Genomic DNA, 19947 nt, shown 5'->3' on the forward strand with positions numbered 1-19947 from the left:
ACACTCTCAAGACAGTTCTGTCAGGACACTTAGGGTTGCAGGACAAATATATGTGGAAAATGCTGAAGAGTGTGGCAGAGAATTACATGAGAAATTGCATTTAATCCACAGATTATTGCTTGAACAGTTATGGGATTGAAAATTTACATGCTTATTCAATTATGGGGAAAGGATGCCCCTGTTCTATCTACAGTCTAATATTTTAATTCCTTGTCTTATAATGTAGTTAAACATTAGGTCTCAGCTGATTTTCTAGGTATAATATGACCACAGCTAGATTTATTAGATTCTGATGAACAAACTGTTATTTTATCGATTTCAGCTTGTTACTTTCCATAACCTAAGAGCATTTGAAATAAGAGCTCCTTGTTTATTTTCCTTTTAGCATTCATTAACGTGTGTTCAGTGGTTTAATACATGTTAAGTGATTCTGGTTTTCTTCTCTGATTAATGGCTCATATTACCACTGTCCTCAGAATCTGGAAGATTATCTAGACTAAATGAATTTTTACTTAAGGTTTAACTGGCATATGGAAACTGTGGATAATATAATAAAATAATAGTGTTTTGGCTGACACTAGGAAACTATGGATGATATCATAGAGTAATAGAATTTTGCGGCTGAGGAGGGACATTAACATCATCTGGTTTAACTTTTTTGTTTTGTAGTTGAGAAAATTGTTGCCTAGAGAGGGCGGTTAAGTAATTGGTTGCCAAAGGTTATTCAGCTACCTAGTAGTGAAGCCAGGGGAGGAGAAGTAAGAACCATGAACTCTGCTTTAGTTCTCTTTCTACAACATCACTTTTTTTTTTTTTGCCTTAACTAATGGTTCTTGACATTTTCTTTAAAGTACCATTTTCTTTAAAACCCATCTTTGATGTAGTTGACTTTTATCAACAGCCAGCCATTCATGCATCTAATATTTAAGTAGTTACAAGTAAACTAAGACCCCAGCCTTGTTGATAAGATGTGCAAGGTAATAGGAAGATGGACATTTGAAACAACTCCCTGAAATATGTTTTGTTAAGTGCTATAAAGGTGGCTTTTAAAATAAAGAGAGGTGGTTTGCTGATTTAGCATGAATAAACCATGTGTGCAGCTTCGAGAAACCAATAGTCAACTTTTAAAATCATTTGGAAAAAATTTTTGAACTGTTGAGTTGTTAGAACCTGAGTTAAACAGGCCAGTTCATGTGGATCACAGGCCTTGAAATAACTTTGAACTTAAAATCGTCTAGGGAAAAATGAATTTTTTTTGATGAGCCTTGAGTTTTGCAAGAATAACTTTGGTTTTTTAGCTTTGAATTTGGGTTGTTTAAAAAAAAATTATGAAAAAACGCCATGCTTTCTAACAAGAGAGCAACATTTTTACTTTGCTGGAATTGGCAGTGGGAAATTTAAGTCGGTTAATGTAACTGAACAGCTGAAGTATTGTCATCCTAAATCAGAAGTTAAAAATTCTATGCATTCTATGACAAAATGCTACCTCTTTAGTCCGTGGCTATCCATTCTTGTTCTTGTCTGCTTTCCAGCAGAGCCCCCTTTTCTCTTGGCATCCTTGTCAAAAATCAATCAGCCCAAAATATGTAACTTTATTTCTGGACTCTCAGTTCTCTTCTATTGGTCTACATGTCTGTCATGCCAGTACTACACTGTTTTGATTAAAGTAGCTTCGTGGTGAGCTTTGAAACCAGGAAGTGTGAGTCCTCCAGCTATGTTCTTTTTAAAAATTGTTTTGGCTATTTTGGGCTGCTCACAATTTCATATTAATTTGAGGATCTGCTTTTCCTCTTGTGCAAAAATGGGAGTCAGAATTTTGGTAGGGATTTTGCTGAATCTGTAGCTCACTTTGGGTAGTATTGTTATATTAACAATGCTGAGTCTTCCAGTCCATGAACATGGGGTGTTTTTCCATTTATTTAGGTCTTTAATTCTTTCAGCAGTGTTTTGTAGTTTTCAGTGTACAGTTATTCCTAAGTCTTTTATTCTTTTGGACGCTATTGTAAATGGAATTGTTTTCTAGTTTCCTTTTTGGATTGTTCATTGAGGAACCAGCTCTTATTATGCATTATACCCCTCCTTTCCTACTTGGATTGTTTTGCCCCAGGACAGTGTCTCAGCATTCGCTTCTCTTTTGATTTCTATGATCTTTACTTACATAACCTTTGACTCATTAGGATTATTGGAATCACCAGACATCTACAAAATGATACTCAGTGACTTTATTTCCCTGACTCTGATTTTCATTTATTCCATCCCAAAGGGATATTAGAACCTACCCTGATTTTTTTTTTTTTCTTTTTTCCTTTGACCATGCTGGTGTCCCAGTTCCCAGTTTTCTTCCCCCCCCCCCCAAATAAGGTACTCATTGGAATGACCACCTTAGACTCAGCCGTTGGAATTTCCTAACTGCTGTAGCACCCCAACCTTCCTTCTCAGTCACTCCCTTCTACTGGAACCAGGCTCTGTTTCCTGGTCTCATAAAGAGTTACCCTGCTCCTGGCTTGTCTCAGAACTGGTTCATGAAAGCATTACTGAATAAATTGTTTCCCTCACTACCTCTCTAATCATTTCTCACTACTCACTTAACCTCTGTGATGCTTAACACTCCCTGACAGTAATAACCCCTGCTGTCCACTATCCCTGCTTTCAGGCCGCATTTGATTGCTGTTGTCATCTTTGAAACACTAATAATTAATAGCAATTAGAAACAAGTAGGTTATCTAGCACCTATCTTTATGTGTCTTTTACTTTTCCTTGAAATTTTTTTCAAGCATATGATGGGGAAGGAAAGAAAAAGGAGTTAAAATTGAGAGATACTTTTATCTCTCAATAATATGCATGATATTCTCTATAGATTTCATCTTTTTCTAAAAATATATTTGTTTAAAATTCTTTTATTTCATTAATTTTATTTCCTGATTATTAGGGTAAAATATACTCATTTATAGACTATTTGGAAAATATACAAGAAAATATATAGACTGGAAAATATATTCATTATAGACTATTTGGAAAATATTTGTAAAGAAGAAAAATATCATGTATTATTTAACCATGCATTGACAATTTTTGATAAATGTATTTTCAGTGTTTTTTTTCATGTTCTTGTTTTTTCTTTATGTAGTTGAAACCATTTGTGAAGGTTAAGAATATAGATAACTCTTTGAAATAGATGGTACTTAAAAATATGTATGTTCAGTTTTGCCTCACTCCCTGCCTTCTTCCCATTGACTGGTGGTCATATTGTGGCCTATACATTTTCTCCTTTAAGAAATTGATTATGCTTTTCCTTATAGCTGATCACATTTTGTAAATATCTTACAGATGATTTGAAGTAAGTCACATTTCCTATAGAGTACCATCTTGATGTATGTATTAATTATGGCTATACCTATAAATGATATCTTTTATATGCTAATATCATTCATAGACTGATAGTTTTGTACCATGGTCATACTTATATTTGGTTCTCCTCATATTTCTACTATTTTGGTTTTTAAAATTCTTTATAGTTTGATATAGAACAGTGATGATTCATGATTATTATACCTTCATCCTAAAGCATACCTCTTCTCAGTGTAAAACAATTCTCTATCCCCTATTAAAAACAAAAGTTTTTACTAATCTCTCAGTATGTTTTAGAGAAACTTTTTGGGGAGAATACATAATTGAGGTGTTTCCTGAGGCATTCTGAGTACTGTTTTTGCATATGATGAGAGTTTGTCTGGAAATAGGATTCCTTGCCTGCTTCCTCTTCTCCTGAAAATTAAAGCTTTGTTCCATTCCCTATCGTCTTCACGGTTTTCTGTTATTCTCATTCAGATAGCATGGGTAACCCAATAATTTTATTTCAGTCCCATTGTCAAATGTTGCATGTGGAAACTTTTTCCAAGTTTTGGTCTTCTCTTTTGGTCTCTCTCTTCAGTTTATAGTACTTTGCCAAATTTTGCTGTTTGATTTAACTGGGTATTTTAAGGGAAAGTTGGAGGAAGTTCTTTTAATCATTAATAATTTATCATTAATGGTGTTAACATTAATATACCAAAGATAATGTCTTTACAAATGTGATTTTTTAATTGAATTTAATTTTTGAGGGCCTTTTCTCTCTTATCAACCTTCATGGATTATTTTAGACAGTAGTTGGTTGTATTTTTGTATCAATGAGTTGTTGCAGCTGTATGCATATTTCTTTAAACACTTTTATTGTTTTTCCAATTTAACTTTCATAGAAAATTTAAGAGAAGAAAAAGAATAAAAGCATATAGTAAAAATCATCCATAATCCACCATTTATATTCAACCACTGTTAACATATTTTGTTATTTTCCTTTTTTTTTTAAAGTGGAACACAACATGCATATGAATATATGTTTAACTTTGATTCACTGGATGTTTATTGAAGACCTGTTACATGCATGAACTATTCTAGGTGCCAGACATTGTTGAAAATTTGCTGTATACAGTTTGTATGTTGTAATTTTCATTTACTGTTATATTCTAAGCAAAACTCATTTTACTACATTATTTATAACAGCTTTGTTCGTGGCTTCATAGTCTTTTTTCAGTGTTTTTTAGTTACTTATTTGGTCATTAAAACCTGTCTTCAAAGAAGAAGCCAAGTATGTTAGATAGATGAACAGGGAGCAATTTAGTTGAAAGGATATTATGACTTGGGGTATCACCTCTCTCCTCCAAAGAAAAACTGTTGAAAACCGTTGTTCTCTCTTGTGGATGTATTATAGTTTATTAGTCATTGCTCTGTTACTGGTAGTTTATATTATTTCTTTTCTTCAGTTTTAATTTTTCTATTAATTATTTGTACATAAAAATTTGTGTCTGTCTTTCATTTCCTTAAGATGGATTTTAGTAATGGAATTACTGGGTCAAAGAGTATAAATGTTTATAAAACTTTATATAGAATCACAAATTACTTGTCGTAACCTGTATAACACTCAGTATTATTTTTAAATAAGATAAACATTTCTGTTATAACATCAAATGCATTCCATAACAAACCCTTCAAGTTTACCTAGTCACTAAAAATAACAGGATTTATGAGAAAAGTAAGGTTAAGGGCAAACCACTCAAGACCTCTGCAATTTTCAAAGCAGAGCACTAACAAAAGCATAATTGGTACCTTATGAGATGACTTGGGCAGCCCAGTCAAACCATTTAGCATGGCTTGTGTTGCCTCAGAAGAGAATGAAAGATACTAACATACAAGGTGTGGTCTTGAGACAGTACAGATGAAAGTCATTTTCTAAGCCAGTGTGGTTGCCATAAAGGTGGGCACCAAAGGAAGTGCAGCTTGCTGTGCAAAGGATGGGAGTGCTCCTTTGGGATTCCTGGGTACAGGTGCTCATTTTAAATATTCTTGAAATAGAGCTGAGAGGTCTCCTGCTTGGCAGCAGCTGAGCTGATTGAGGATCTTTTTCTTTCTCGCTGAAAGTTATATAATTCTATTCCTATTCCTGTTATTCCAGAACCTCTTGCCTAGGAAAATTAATATGTGAACCCACTTCCTTGTTATACTGGAATGATCTTATTTACAAACCACTTAAAAGTTCGTGTTACAGAAACATGTCTCACAATATAACAGACTGTATTTGCTAATTTGATGCGTGAAAATTTGAATAGAATTTTATTGGTTTCGTTCAAACTTTTTCAAACTGGAAATAACTACCTTAGCTAATAAAGAATGGAATATCTGTTTCAAAACATGTTTTCAAAACCTATAGTCAGAAAACAGCAACTGTGTTTAATGATTGATTGTGTTGCCATTTCAACACCTCAGTCTTTGGTAGTGAATTTTAAATTTACAATTTATTTTGGTGGTCATTAGGTGTTCATAGAGATTTGGATCACAGGGCTTTAAATTGTCAGCAGCTTATAAATATTTATTTGCTGAGGGTACAAGCATCATCTTGTAGTGAGTCATTTGTGGCAATGGCGCTATCCAGGATTATGCAGCGTTCAATTATAGCACCAGAGAGGACAGGAAGTAGAAGAGTGAGTTCAAGATTGGGTGTCTTTTTCTGAGTGGATTGTGTGTGTCAGACGTAGGCTGTGGTGGGAGAAAGTGGAAACCTCCACTGCTAAGAAAGTAATTGAAGTAATTGAGGTTGAGGCCTGTAAGAAGAAACGGAGGAAATGATTGGTACAATAGAACGGGAGAAACAAGAGGATTATAGATACTGGAGACAGAATGACCCTGGGAGCAGCTGTTGTAATAGTAAAGGAAAGAGCTGAGTAACTACTAGCTGTTGAGATACTATAGTTCAAGATTTTAGAGGCAGAGTAATTCGCATATTGCTGCTGTCCATAGAAATGAGTTTCTTTGGTATGGATGAAGGTTGTTGGAGTTGAGGAATAAAAGGAATAAAAGAGTCATTGAAGGGCAGATTGGAAGTGGGTTAGTCTCAGGGACATTGGGAGTCTGCCCTATGAAGACATAGAAGAGGAATGTATAGAACTTGTATAAACTGGTCCCAGAATCCTCAGTGAATGAGGTAGCTGAGATACTGAGAAGGGGATAGAGGGTGGCATAGTTTGATGGCATGATTCTAAAGAAACAGAACTTTTGGTAAGGATGCTCAAGCATGACTTCAGTCATCTGAGTGGCCATGGTGATCCAGGGCATTGTCCATTGAGGGTAAGAGAATGGGCCCTTTGGGCTCCACAGCGCCAGGGGTAAGTTGTACTTCAGAAGGATAAGGAGGTTGGTGGAAGTCAGAGTGGTGTTAATGGGTGACAGTATAGAAGCAGATCACTGAAGGGGGATAACGGGTGGACAGCCAGGGTGCTAAGCCTTCCAGCACAAGTTGAAGTCCAACTAGGTTTTAGAAGCCTGAGAAAGTTGGCTGACTGCAGTCTTTGCCCTGTCTTCAGTTGAAATGTTGTGAAGTTGCTCTGATATGTTGAAAAAGAATATTCTCTACTTAGGAGGCATAGTTTCTGTTGAAGTTGGTAGTTTCTGTTTGGGCTGGTAGAACTAGAGAGACCTTGAGCAAATTGGGGAGAACAGATGTTCCCAGGAGGCTGGGAAGAAATTGGTTGTATCTATCAGTCTACTTGACAGATAAGATAAAATTTCTAGTAGAACAAAACCATGAATTATCAAATGACTGCATGTATGACTTAAGGACGCGCCTGCATTTTTTTTTTTTTCTTGTCTGGCTGCTTACAGTTCCTTTTTATCTAGCTTAACATGGAGTTGAATTTACAGAACTCCTAGATGCTCTTGATACTTTGAACTGTGTCTGGAAAACTTATTATTTTTTGTTATTATTACCAGTAATAACAATAAATTGTTATTTATTAGTAACAGAGTTCTTTATTTTCCTGGGAAAGGTGTTTTGAAGTTTAAATATGGAAGTTGGTGATTACTGAAGATTAATTTTTTCTAAAATTTTTTATGTTAGTACAAGTACTATGCTATGATTTTGCAAACTTCTTGAGATAAGCAGAGAGGTAAAAACCGTTGAGTTTTCCATCTTTTTCCATCTTTTAAAAAATTTAGGTAAACTACGTATAATGAAATACACAGATTTTAAATGTCCTGCTGGTTGAGTTTTGAAAAATGCATACACCTAGTAACTATCACTCCAACCAAGATATAGAACATTTCCATCACCACAGAAATTCCATAATGCCTCTTTGTAATCAATTCAACAGTTTCCCTTCCACTCCCCTTTCCAGGGTAACCATTGATCTGATTTTTGTCACCATAAATTACTTTTGCCTATTCTATAACTTTACATAAGTAGAAATACTAGTATATACCTTCTTGTGTAGTTTCTTTCACTCATACAGTCTATGAAATTCATCCCTATTGTTACCAAGTCTATTTTCATTGCTGATTAGCATTCCATTTATATATATGCCACAGTTGGTTATCTGTTCATCTGTTGATGAACGTTTGTGTTGTTTCCAGTTTTGGCTATTGTGGCTAAAAGGGCTGTGAACATGGCCAGGCATGGTGGCTCACACCTGTAATCCCAGCACTTTGGGAGGCCGAGGCAGATGGATCACTTGAGGTCAGGAGACCAGCCTGGCCAACGTAGTGAAACCACGTTTCTACTGAAACTACAAAAATTAGCCAGACGTGGTGGCAGGTGCCCGTAATCCCAGCTGCTCCGGAGGCTGAAGCAGGAGAATCGCTTGAACCTGGGAGGCAGAGGTTGAAGTGAGCTGAGATCCTGCCTGGGCAACGGAATGAGACTCCGTCTCAAAAATAAAAACGTTGGGGGGAGGGATATGAATGTTTGTGCATAAGTCTTTTTGTGGACATATGTTTTCTTTTCTTTTGGATGATTACTCAGAAACGGAATTCTTGGATCATAGAATAGGTGTATGTTTAACTTTATAAGAAACTGTGTTTACCAAAGTAGTTGAAAGTTTTTTACACTCTTAGCAATGTGTAAGGGTTGTATAATAGTTATCCCACCTCCTTGACAATGTTCAATGTTATTTTCTTGGGTGCTAGTGGCTCTCATTGTGGTGTTCGTTTGTAGTTCTCTGATGACTAAAGATGTTTAGCACGTCTTCATATGCTTATTGGGTATGTATATAATTATGAAATGTCTGCTCACATCTTTTGTCCATTTTATCTAATTTGGTTAAAAAAGTTTTGGTTCTTTATATATTCTAGAAACAAATCATTAAAAAAATTTAACCAACATCTCTCCCTTCCCCCAGACAAGTTCTTTCTTAGATATATGTGTTGTGAATATTTTCTCCTAGTTTGTGACTTTAATTTCATTTTCTTAATGTTTTTTGAGGGACAGAAGTTAATTTTGATGAATTTCAGTTTTTAATTTTTATAATTTTTAAATTTTGATAAGTTTTTAAATTTTGATAAATTTCAGTATTTTCTGGTTGCTTTATGTTGTGCGTCACCTGTCCAGGAAATCTTTGCTTACCCCAGGTGGTGAAGATTTTTCTATCCTACATATTTTTTTTCTCAGCCCGAAGGGGAGCAAGGGAGAGAGGGAAGGAAAGGATGGGAGAAAGAGAGAGAGAAAAAGAGAGAGCGAGCGAGCAAGCAATAGAGTGCGCGGCAGAGGGAGAAGAAGAAAGAGAGAGCGAGGGAGTCAGAGAGCAAGAACGACAGGGCCCCAGAGAGGGAGTGCTCCGCTCTGGCAGACATGGCCTCTTCTATCCTACGTTTTCTTCTAGAAGCTTTATAGTTCTGGTTTTTACATTTAGGTTTATATCTTAGATTGGGTTTTGTATGATATGTAAGATAGGGGTCAAGGTTTTTTTTGTTGTTGTTGTTTTTTTTTTTTATGACCCTAGGAAGAGTTTTTTAAACATTTATTTTTTAAATTTTTATTTACACATTATAATTGTACATATTTATAGGGTACAGTTTGGTGTTTTGATACATATCTCTGCTGTATAATGATCCAATCAGGGTAGTTAGTGTATTCATCACGTCATACATTTATCATTTCTTTGTGATAATAAACTTGAAAAGCCTCTATTCTAGCTATTTTGTGATATACTGTGTTTTACTGTTAACTAGTCACTCTACTGTGTGTTAGAACATCAGAATTCATTCCTCTTATCTAACTGTAAGTTTGTACCCACTGACCAACCTTTCCCCATCCTCCACTTTCCCCTCCCCTCCTCAGTCTCTGGTAATAATTACTCTGCTCTATTCCTATGATACTAACTTTTTTTTTTTTTTAAAAAGATTGCACACATGAGTGATATCATGCAGTATTTGTCTTTCTGTGTCTGGCTTATTTCAGTTAACATGATGTCTTCTAGGTTCATTCATGTTGTAGCAAATGACAGAATGTCCATTTTTTTAAAAGTTGAATAATATTACATTGTGTACATTTACCATATTTTCTTCATTCATTCCTTGTTGGACAGTTAGGTTGATCTCATATCGTGGCTATTGTAAATAGTGCTACAATAAACATGGGAATGCAGATACCTCTTTGACATACTAATTTCATTTTCTTTTGATGTATGCACAGTAGTGCGATTGCTGGATCATATGGTAGTTGTTGTTGTTGTTTTCCCCCTACACAGTCTTGTTCTGTCTTCCAGGCTGGAGTACAGTGACACAATCATAGCTCATTGCCGCCTTGAACTCCTGGGCTCAAGCCAACCTCCGATCTCAGCCACCCAAGTAGTGAGGACTACAGGCATACGCCACCATGCTTGGCTAATTGTAAACATTTTTTGTAGAGACAGTGTTTTGCTAATGTTGCGCAGACTGGTCTCATACTTCTGAACAGCCTAAGTGATCCTCTGGTCCTGGCCTCCCACACACTGGGATTACTGGCCTGAGCCATCATACCTGGCCTTACTTTTTTTTCTTTTTCTTTTTTTTATATATACTTTAAGTTCTAGGATACATGCGCACAATGTGCAGGCTTGTTACATAGGTATATATGTGCCCTGCTGGCCAGCTGCATCCACCAACCCGTCATTTACATTAGGTATTTCTCCCAATGCTATCCCTTCCCCCGTCCCCCACCCCACGACAGGCCCTGGTGCATAATGTTCCCCACCCTGTGTCCAAGTGTTCTCATTGTTCAATTCCCACCTATGAGTGAGAACATGCATTGTTTAGTTTTCTGTCCTTGTGATAGTTTGCTGAGAATGATGGTTTCCATTTTCATCCAGGTGCCCGGAAAGGACATGAACTCTTCCTTTTTTATGGCTGCCTAGTATTCCATGGTATATATGTGCCACATTTTCTTAATCCAGTCTATCATTGATGGACATTTGGTTGGTTCCAAGTCTTTGCTATTGTGAATAGTGCCACAGTAAACATACGTGTGCATGTGTCTTTATAGTAGCATGATTTATATTACTTCGGGTGTATACCCAGTAATAGGATGGCTGGGTCAAATAGTATTTCTAGCTCTAGATCCTTGAGGAATCGTCACACTGTCTTCCACAATGGTTGAACTAGTTTATACTCCCCCCAACAGTGTAAAAGTGTTCCTATTTCTCTACATCCTCTCCAGCATCTGTTGTTTCCTGACTTTTTAATGATCGCCATTCTAACTGGTATAAGATGGTATCTCATTGTGGTTTTGATTTGCATTTCTCTGATGACCAGTGTTGATGAGCATTTTTTCATGTGTCTGTTGGCTGCATAAATGTCTTCTTTTGAGAAGTATCTGTTCATATCCTTTGCCCACTTTTTGATGGGTTGTTTTTTTCTTGTAAATTTGTTTACGTTCTTTGTAGATTCTGGATATTAGCCCTTTGCCAAATGGGTAGATTGCAAAAATTTTCTCCCATTCTGTAGGTTGCCTGTTCACTCTGATGGTAGTTTCTTTTGCCATGCAGAAGCTCTTTAGTTTAATTAGATCCCATTTGTCTGTTTTGGCTGTTGTTGCCATTGTTTTTGGTGTTTTAGTCATGAAGTCCTTGCCCATGCCTATGTCCTGAATGGTATTGCCTAGGTTTACTTCTAGGGTTTTTATGGTTTTAGGTCTTACATTTAAGTCTTTAATCCATCTTGAATTAATTTTAATTTTTTAAAGAACCTCCGAAGTCAGGCCGGGCACAGTGGCTCACGCCTGTAATCCCAGCACTTAGGGAGGCTGAGGTGGGTGGATCATGAGGTCAGGAGATTGAGACCATCCCAGCTAACACGGTGAAACCCCGTCTCTACTAAAAATACAAAAACAAAAGTAGCTGGGCATGGTGGTGGGCACCTGTAGTCCCAGCTACTCGGGAGGCTGAGGCGGGAGAATGGCGTGAACCCGGGAGGCGGAGCTTGCAGTGAGCTGAGATCGCACCACTACACTCCAGCCTGGGCGACAGAGTGAGACTCGTCTTAAAGTAAAACAGGACCTCCAAAGTCTTTTTCGTAATGGTGTACTAGTTTATAATCCTACCAGCAGTGTAATAGCCATCCTAACTAGAATGAGGTGGTATCTCATTGTGGTTTTAATTTTCATTTTAAGGTGGTTTTTTTCTGTATATTTATGCATCTAGTTGCTTTACATCTCTTGTTGAAAATATTAAAATTAAATTGCTTTGGTTCCTCTTCCAAGGCATTTTCATTTTCAAGATTGTTGTTGGCATGTAAATTTTGTGATTAATTTTTTCAAAAAATCTCTTGAGATTTTGATTAAGATACTTTGAATCTGCAGGTCAATATGAGAGACTTGACATCTTATCTAAGGAGGCTTATCTAAGGATTATCTAAGGAGAATTGTACAGTATGGCTTTCCACTTGTTAAGGCCTTCTCTAATTTTCCTTAGCCATGTTTTACAGTTTTCAGTGTAGAGATCTTATATAGCCTTAGAGTTATTCCTAGGTCCCTGGTATTTTTTAATGTTACAGTATTGACTTTTTAAGTTTTATTTTCTAGTTGTTGCTAATATAGAAATACAATTGATTTTAAAGTATTGGCTTTGTATTCGGAGACCTTGCTAAATTCACTAGTTGGTTTTAATAGTATTTTAGTAGATTTCATAGTGCTTTCTATACATACCGTTATGTCATCTGTGAACAATGACAGTTTTACTTCATCCTTGTGCTTTTTATGTCTTAATACATTGGCTAGGACCTCCAGTACAAGGTTGAATACAAGTTGTGGAAGTGGACATCTTTGCCTTGTTTCTGATCTTAGGAATAAGGATTTAATAATTCACCACTGAGTATGATATTAGCTCTAGGGGTTTTTTGATGTTCTTTACCAAACTGAGAAAGTTTCTGTCTGTTCCTAGTTTGTTGACAGTTTTTATCATTAACAGGCTTTGAATGTTGTCAAATGCTTTTTCTCTATCTATTGAGATGATACGAGTTTTTATTTTGTTAATGTGGTAAATTATACCAATTTTTAAAAGGTTAACCTTTCATGTATACTTGGTCATGATGTGTTAATCCTTTTATGTATTCTTGTATTGAATTTGCTAATGTTTTGTGGAGAATGTTTTAATCTACGTTCATAAGGGATGTTCTGTAATTTTCTTTTCTCATAATGATTTAGTAAGTTTGTATCAAGATGATGCTGCTGGCCTCATCAGATGACTTAGGAAGTATTCTCTTCAACTATTTTCTGACGGAGTTTATGTAAGATTGGTGTGGTGTCTTCCTTAAATGTTTGATAGAATTCACTAGTGAAGCCATCTGGACCTGGAGCTTTCTTTTGAGATAGGTTTTTAATTGTTTGAAATTTTTATTTCTTTTAGTTTGGTAAATTATGTTTTTAAAGGGTTCTTCTGTTTCATCTAATTTGTTTATTTTATTGTCAAACTTGTTTATACTATTTATCTTTTTAGCATCTATAGGATTTTTAGTAATATTTCATTTTCATTACTAGTATTGGTAATTTGTGTTTGGTGTTTTTTCTCTTTTTTCCTTGATCAGTCTTGTGAAGTGTTTAACTATTTTATTAATCTTTTCAAATAATACTCTTTTGGTTTCATCCTTATAGTTAATATCTTTATCATATGGTGTTTGATCAAGGAAGGTAGCCTGTATGAGTTTTGTTTGAATCTGTTTTTATATTTAAAAAAAAATTTAAATGCATGTGTTCTAATTCATGATTAATCCCCCCTTATTTTTTCATGTCTCATAATTATATGTTCAGATCATCTATGTCCACACTCAATTTGTATCTGTTTTGATCTTATTTTTTAAAGAGAGAGGGTCTTGTGTTACACAGATGGGAGTGCAGTGGTGTGATCATAGCTCACGGTAACCTCAAATTCCTGAGCTCAAGCCATCCTCACGCCTCCTGAGTAGTTAGTACTACAGGTGTGCACCACCACTCCCAGCTAATTTTTAAAAAGTTTTTTATAGAGATGGGTTGTTGCTGTGTTGCCCGGGCTGGTCTCGAACTTCCAGCCTCAACTGATCCTCTTGCTTCAGCCTCCCAAAGAGCTGGGATTACAGGTGTAACACTATGCCTGACTGTTCTGATCTTTTGATTTCTGAGAGGATGTTAGTTTCCATTTGTGATTGTGGATTTGTTTATTTCTTTTTGCCTTTTTGTCCTGTTGCTTTTTACTTTCTATATTTGAAGCCCTTTTTTTTCAGTTGTACTAGTGTATCTTCTTGTGTTTTTTATTAATATGAACTCATTAATACATTTTATGTTAATACATTTATTATGAAATCCTTTCAACTTGAGTTCTAGTTCATCTCATGTCAGTACTGCCTGGTATAACTTTCTTCTTTTTATTTATCTGACATATATTTCTAAGTAAACAGCACCTATCTAGACTAGAGTAAGACCCAGACTTAAGAAAAAAGGCAAATTTAAATTATTTACAATTTTTCCTCTAACGCCTTTCTCCAACACCACCAATCTTCCATTCCTGGATATTTGCTAACACTCCTGCCAGCAGGGAGAGGCTTTTGCAGAAGGGTCTACATTTCTCTCTCTGCTTTCAATATCTTTTGTAGGATAAATAAAAGCAGTACTACCCACCTAGTGCTGTGGGTGGCAAGCCACCCAGGTGCTGGGGCAAGAGACTGAAGGCATAAGCTGTTCCAGTATAATAAAGAAAATGTATGGAACAAGAATAGTTATACTAGAAATATAGATATGATTACATATGAATATTATTAATCGTTAGTTTGTAGCATTACTCTTTATTCCAATATTATAATAATCTGTCTTCTACAATTATAACCTAGGAAAAACCAGGCCATACAGAGATAGGAGCTGAGGGGACATGGTGAGAAGTGACTAGAAGATAAAAGTGTGAGCCCTCTGTCATGCCCGGATAGGGCCACTAGAGGACTCCTTGGTCTAGCGGTAACACCAGTGCCTGGGAAGGTGCTGTTACTTAGCAGACCTTGGTCTTGTGGTAGCGCCAGTGCCTGGGAAGGCACCCATTACTTAGCAGACCTTGGTCTTGTGGTAGCACCAGTGCCTAGGAAGGCACCGGTTACTTAGCAGACCAGGAAAGGGAGTCTCCCTTTTCCCGGGGAGTTAGAGAAGACTCTCCTCCACCACCTCTTGTGGAAGGCCTGACATCACTCAGGCCCACCTGCAGCCATCTGGAGACCTAAATGTCTCCCTGCGATGCTATGCTTCAGCGGTCATGCTCCCAGTCCACTTTCATGTTCCACCCTGTACACCTGGCTGTGCCTTCTAGGTAGCAGTAGCAGAAGCAGAATTAGTGAAAGTATTAAAATCTTTGATCTCTCCGACAAATGCATAGAAGAAATAATGATGTAAGCTGGCCCCTCTCTGTCTCCACCTAAGCTACCAAATAGGGAAGGGCCCCCTGTTCGTTGGACACATGACTCAAGTGACCTTACTTATCATTGGAGATGACTCACACTCCTTACCCTGCCCCCTTGCCTTCCGTACAATAAATAACAGCACAGCCAGGCACTCAGGGCCACTACCGGTCTCCGCATCTTTGTGGTAGTGGTCCCCAGGGCCCAGCTGTCTTTTTTTCTATCTCTTTGTCTTGTGTCTTTATTTCTATGATCTCTGGTCTCCACACACAAGGAGAAAAACCACAGGCCCTGTAGGGCTGGACCCTACAAGTGCAGCAGCTTCCCCCTATGTAGCATGCCTTAAATTTCATTTCTGCATCAATGATTTTATTACATCTAGTTCAGAAATGAGAAAACGAATTTTACAGGATAAATACCTGTAGCAGAGTGATTTGTTTCTAGGTCTCTATTCTTAGGAGGTATGAGATCTCCATCTTGACCTCTCTGCATACTGTGAGGTTTCAGACCCCATAGTGCCGGCTCAGTAAATGTGAAATTTGCATTTTGGCTGTTGTCCTCAGTATCTTTCCCCCTCTAACTTGTGGAATATATATGTCATGTATTACTAGAGGGACACCTGGATAGAACTTTAAATAACAGTAAATCAGTTCAAGAGAAAGTTACTCCCTGCTTTTAGTCTTTCAGTTCCTTAGATGATCATGGGGAAATCCTCTGTGTGAGGTTTTTTTTTACATTTCTCAAATGCTTGATTATACCTCCCTCCTCCCTTTTTATAAACAATGAGCTAGGCTCGAGCTCACTGCCTTCTTGGTAGGCACCAGAATTGAGCTAGAATTTAGTACATTTGTTTTGTTTTTCTTTTGTTTTTGGATAACTTTTTTTTTTTTTAACAGTAACTGTTGATTTGCCACTGAAAAGTAGTGTTTAAATTTTGCCTTACAAATTTTTATTTTGACAAATTAAATGAGTTTTAAATAAAAATATTAAATACAGGTAGGATAAAAGGGTGTGACAAAATTGAGAGCCTGATACGTTTGGGAGATTGCATGTGCCCTGGTTGAGAAGGTGGTATGGGAGTGAGTGAAACTTGGGAGTCACTTCTCTGGCATTCCAGGCTCTTCATTTATTTTTGTTTTGTCTGTAGTACTAACCTCTTGGTTAACAAGTGTTTATGTTTTGTGCAGAGAGCTGTGTCCTGCAGATACCGTGAAAAACATAGTGTTCTTCCCTTTGTAGTCTTGGTGGGGAAGACAGCATATGCCTGCAAGACACCTGGTGCAAATGTGTACCATGGTAAATGCTATCGGAACAGCAAGGACCTTGTGTTGTCAGAGGAAGCAGAGGTCATCTCTGGCTGGGGACTTGAGGCTTGGCTCGGGCTTACGTTTTATCTGAGGCGCCTTTCTCCCTTTCATTTTGAATCTCCCTTCCTAAGTCTACATAAAGTTTTTGGGAGAACGGGCATTTCTTTGTAGCTGTTATTCTAAGAAGCACTGTGTCCAGAAGAAAGAGCATCACACTGGCCCTCGGAAGACAGAGTGGCTGCCAGAGTTCTAGTTCTAGCACCCCTGTTTTCGGCTGGATAACTGCTTGTTTCAAGTCTCAATTTCTTCATCTTTCTTGGTGATGATAAAACCGTGTGTCTTTCTTGCTTCATAAGGCAGCCCATGGGAGGGCCATTTGTGATGTTCATTTGCTTATCAATATAATCTTCACTCTATTATTTGTATTTATTTGAAATACCGATAGGGATGATTTTGAGGGTATTTTAAATGTTTAATTATTTTTTTCCCATTTTTTTCTAGGTCTTGATGCAGAACTTTATTATGTGAGAAATGACCTTATTAGTCACTACGCTCTATCCTTTAATCTGTTAGTACCCAGTGAGACAAATTTCCTGCACTTCACCTGGCATGCGAAGTCCAAGGTAAGAGAGTGACTAACCACAGACATCATGACAGGGTCACCCAGCCACAGAGGCAAGGGCTGTGTTTGAGGACTGGGCTGCCATCTGTACCGAAGGGTCGGCCGGTGATGCGATATAGTAGTACTGAGTCTTTTCAGATTTATATTTCAAATACTTGGACTATTCCTCTAAAATTTCTCTAATCCTTTAAAACAAAAGTGGCTGTCATTTAATTGATTAGCATATGACACAACACTTACATCCTTTTAGGCTCTTCAAGCAGAGATCCAGACCTAGCTTGAAAAGGGTGAAATTGGACCCAATAATGGCAGTGCTGCTGTGGTGAAATGATACGGGTGTAGGGGTGGGGATTGGTAAGACAGGCCTTTTAGACATGTTGGACAGAATGGATACAGTTCTCCCACTCATGGAGAAACGGTTTAAGAAAGGTACAGCAGATGCAGTCACCCATGTGTCCTGTGGTGAGGCTTCTTTACTCCTAAGGGCTAAATCCGATCACTTAAGAATCTCTTGCCTGGGCTACTTGTTGCTGAATTCTTCACATTTGCCCTGACTGCCTGGGTCCCTCAAACATAGTAAGTTTTCTCCTAAGTCAGAGAGTCGGAGGCTGAGCCTGGAGGTGCCTCCTATACCCAACCAACTTTGGTTTCTTTTATCAACTTTGTATATAGGCTTTTGAATAAGATTTTATTTAGGAAATAAAAATAGTCTTGCTACTATAAATAAGAATACCTATTATAGAGTTTTTTTTTTTAAAGTACTATAGAATAGTGTCTGTCATGATATTTGCTGCAAGTTATTTAAATTGGCCACTTTAATATAGATTTTTAAAAATCTTCATTTTTCTCTACTTAGAAAACAACAATGATTTTGGGAAAATTCAAATATTACAAAAATGTTTTAAGAACTCTAAGACTAGGCCTGGCGTGGTGGCTCATGCCTGTAATCTCAGCACTTTGGGAGGTCGAGACATGTGGATCACGAGGTCAGGAGATCGAGACCATCCTGGCTAACATGGTGAAATCCCGTCTTTACTAAAAATATGAAAATTAGCCAGGTGTGGTGGCACACACCTGTATTCCCAGCTACTCAAGAGGCTGAGGCAGGAGAATCGCTTGAACCCGGGAGGTGGAGGTTGCAGTGAGCTGAGATTACACCACTGCACTCCCGCCTGGGCAACAGAGTGAGACTCCATCTCAAAAAAAAGAAAAAGAACTGTTAAGACTTTGTAGTTCTATATTCAGAAGTAATTGTTTATAGTTTGATATAACTTCTTCAAGGTCCCCTTTTTTTCCCTTTTTAAACAAAAAAGGGATTTTTAGACGTGTATGTTGTATAGTACTTTTTCCCCTACAGAATAACTTATCTAGGCATCTTTCTTTTTCTCTCACTTCACGGATGTATGCTATATTGCTTTCTGTGAAGTACCTCATTGATGGGACACATGGATTTTTAATAGCATTTTATTATTTCAAACAATACTTCCCTTTACTGTTACATAGTTTCCCTCATTTCATTTTGTAGGCAAAATCTAGGTAATGGGATGATGAAAACAATTGGTAGTTCATCTTTATTGATATTTCTACCTTTGCTATTTCTTTTATTTAAAAATTTTTCAACCTTTGCTTTTGATGAATATAGAAACACAGAAAAAAATGTGTTAATGTGTATCCCTGTGTGTGTATATGTACATATATATGTGTGTGTATGTATATAAATACGTTAAGAACATATTTGTTCAGAAGTTTTTGTGCACTTATGGCCTTATTTCTGAATAGTAAATTACTGCTAAGAAGTGAAATGGCTAGCCAATGCGTGTGCGTGTTTAAAACTTTGAAAGGTACTGCCAAATGTACCAGTGAATAAGTGCTTATTTTTGATCTTCATTTCCTAATACCAACATTTTAAGTATACTTGTTTGCCTTCCAGTCTCCCTCTCCCTCCCGCTCCCCATATGTCAGTGTGTATTTTCTAAGAAAAAGGGCATTCTTTATACGACCAAAGTACAATGATCAAAACCAGGAAATTTGACATTATTATGTTATTATCTAATCTACAGTAGTCAAATTTTATCAATTATCACAACAATGTTCTTCATAGCTAATTTTTACTGGTTGATGTCTCTTAGTTCCCTATCAGTCTGGAACAGTTCCGTAGCCTTTCTTTATGTTTTTTGACCTTAACATTTTTGAAACATACAGACCAGTTATTTTGTAGAATGCCCCTCAGTTTGCGTTGTCTGAGGTTTCCTCATGATTAGATTCAGGAATATCTCTTTGGCAGTGATACCACAAAGGTGCTGTCCTTCCCAGTGCACAAGGTGCCGATTTGTCCCGTGACTGGTGGTGGTAACTCCGAACACTCTCCTCACCAGATTTCTCCCGTTGAGTTTTTCCCTTTATAATTAGTGAGTAATTTGTGGAGAGATAATTTGAAGCTATCTTTTAACAAAATCTCGTTCCTCATCACCCTTTCAACCTCTACTTTTTGCATCTGTTTTTGAAACTAGTTTTGTATTTCAGCCTGTGCAGTGGTGAGGGTGGTGTGTTTCTTCTCACTGGAAGAGGTCAGACCTACGCTGGATAACTGAATATTCAGTAAGGCTGTTGTAGAAGGAATTCAAGTATTTGTGGAGTGGTTGTTACTGAATTTTAAGTTCCCTTGCAACTCTGCGGTCCAGTATTTCTGTGAACATCTTTCAGGCAGAGAAGCTTCTTATAGTCTCCAAAAAATTGATAGCTAATTCTTTCTTATTATTCTTACCTTTGATGTTGATACATATAAAAACAAATAATAGATGTATTTCAAAATGGTGAAAGGTTTATTAGAGAATT

The 19947-nt window shown here is 37.0% G+C and overlaps 1 protein-coding gene across 1 annotated transcript in view; it reads left to right on the top strand.

Annotated features, from left to right (window-relative positions):
- The window catches only part of RYK (receptor-like tyrosine kinase), a 148195-nt gene that overhangs the window by 69776 nt on the left and 58472 nt on the right, over nt 1-19947 (top strand). Inside the window, exons 3-4 of the mRNA XM_011958223.1 lie at nt 16371-16479; nt 16992-17113. Coding sequence (XP_011813613.1) covers nt 16371-16479; nt 16992-17113 — 231 coding nt within the window. The remainder of the gene's footprint in view (nt 1-16370; nt 16480-16991; nt 17114-19947) is intronic.

Source organism: Colobus angolensis, unplaced genomic scaffold, assembly GCF_000951035.1.
Source record: "Colobus angolensis palliatus isolate OR3802 unplaced genomic scaffold, Cang.pa_1.0 Scaffold46, whole genome shotgun sequence".
Lineage (NCBI taxonomy): Eukaryota > Metazoa > Chordata > Mammalia > Primates > Cercopithecidae > Colobus > Colobus angolensis.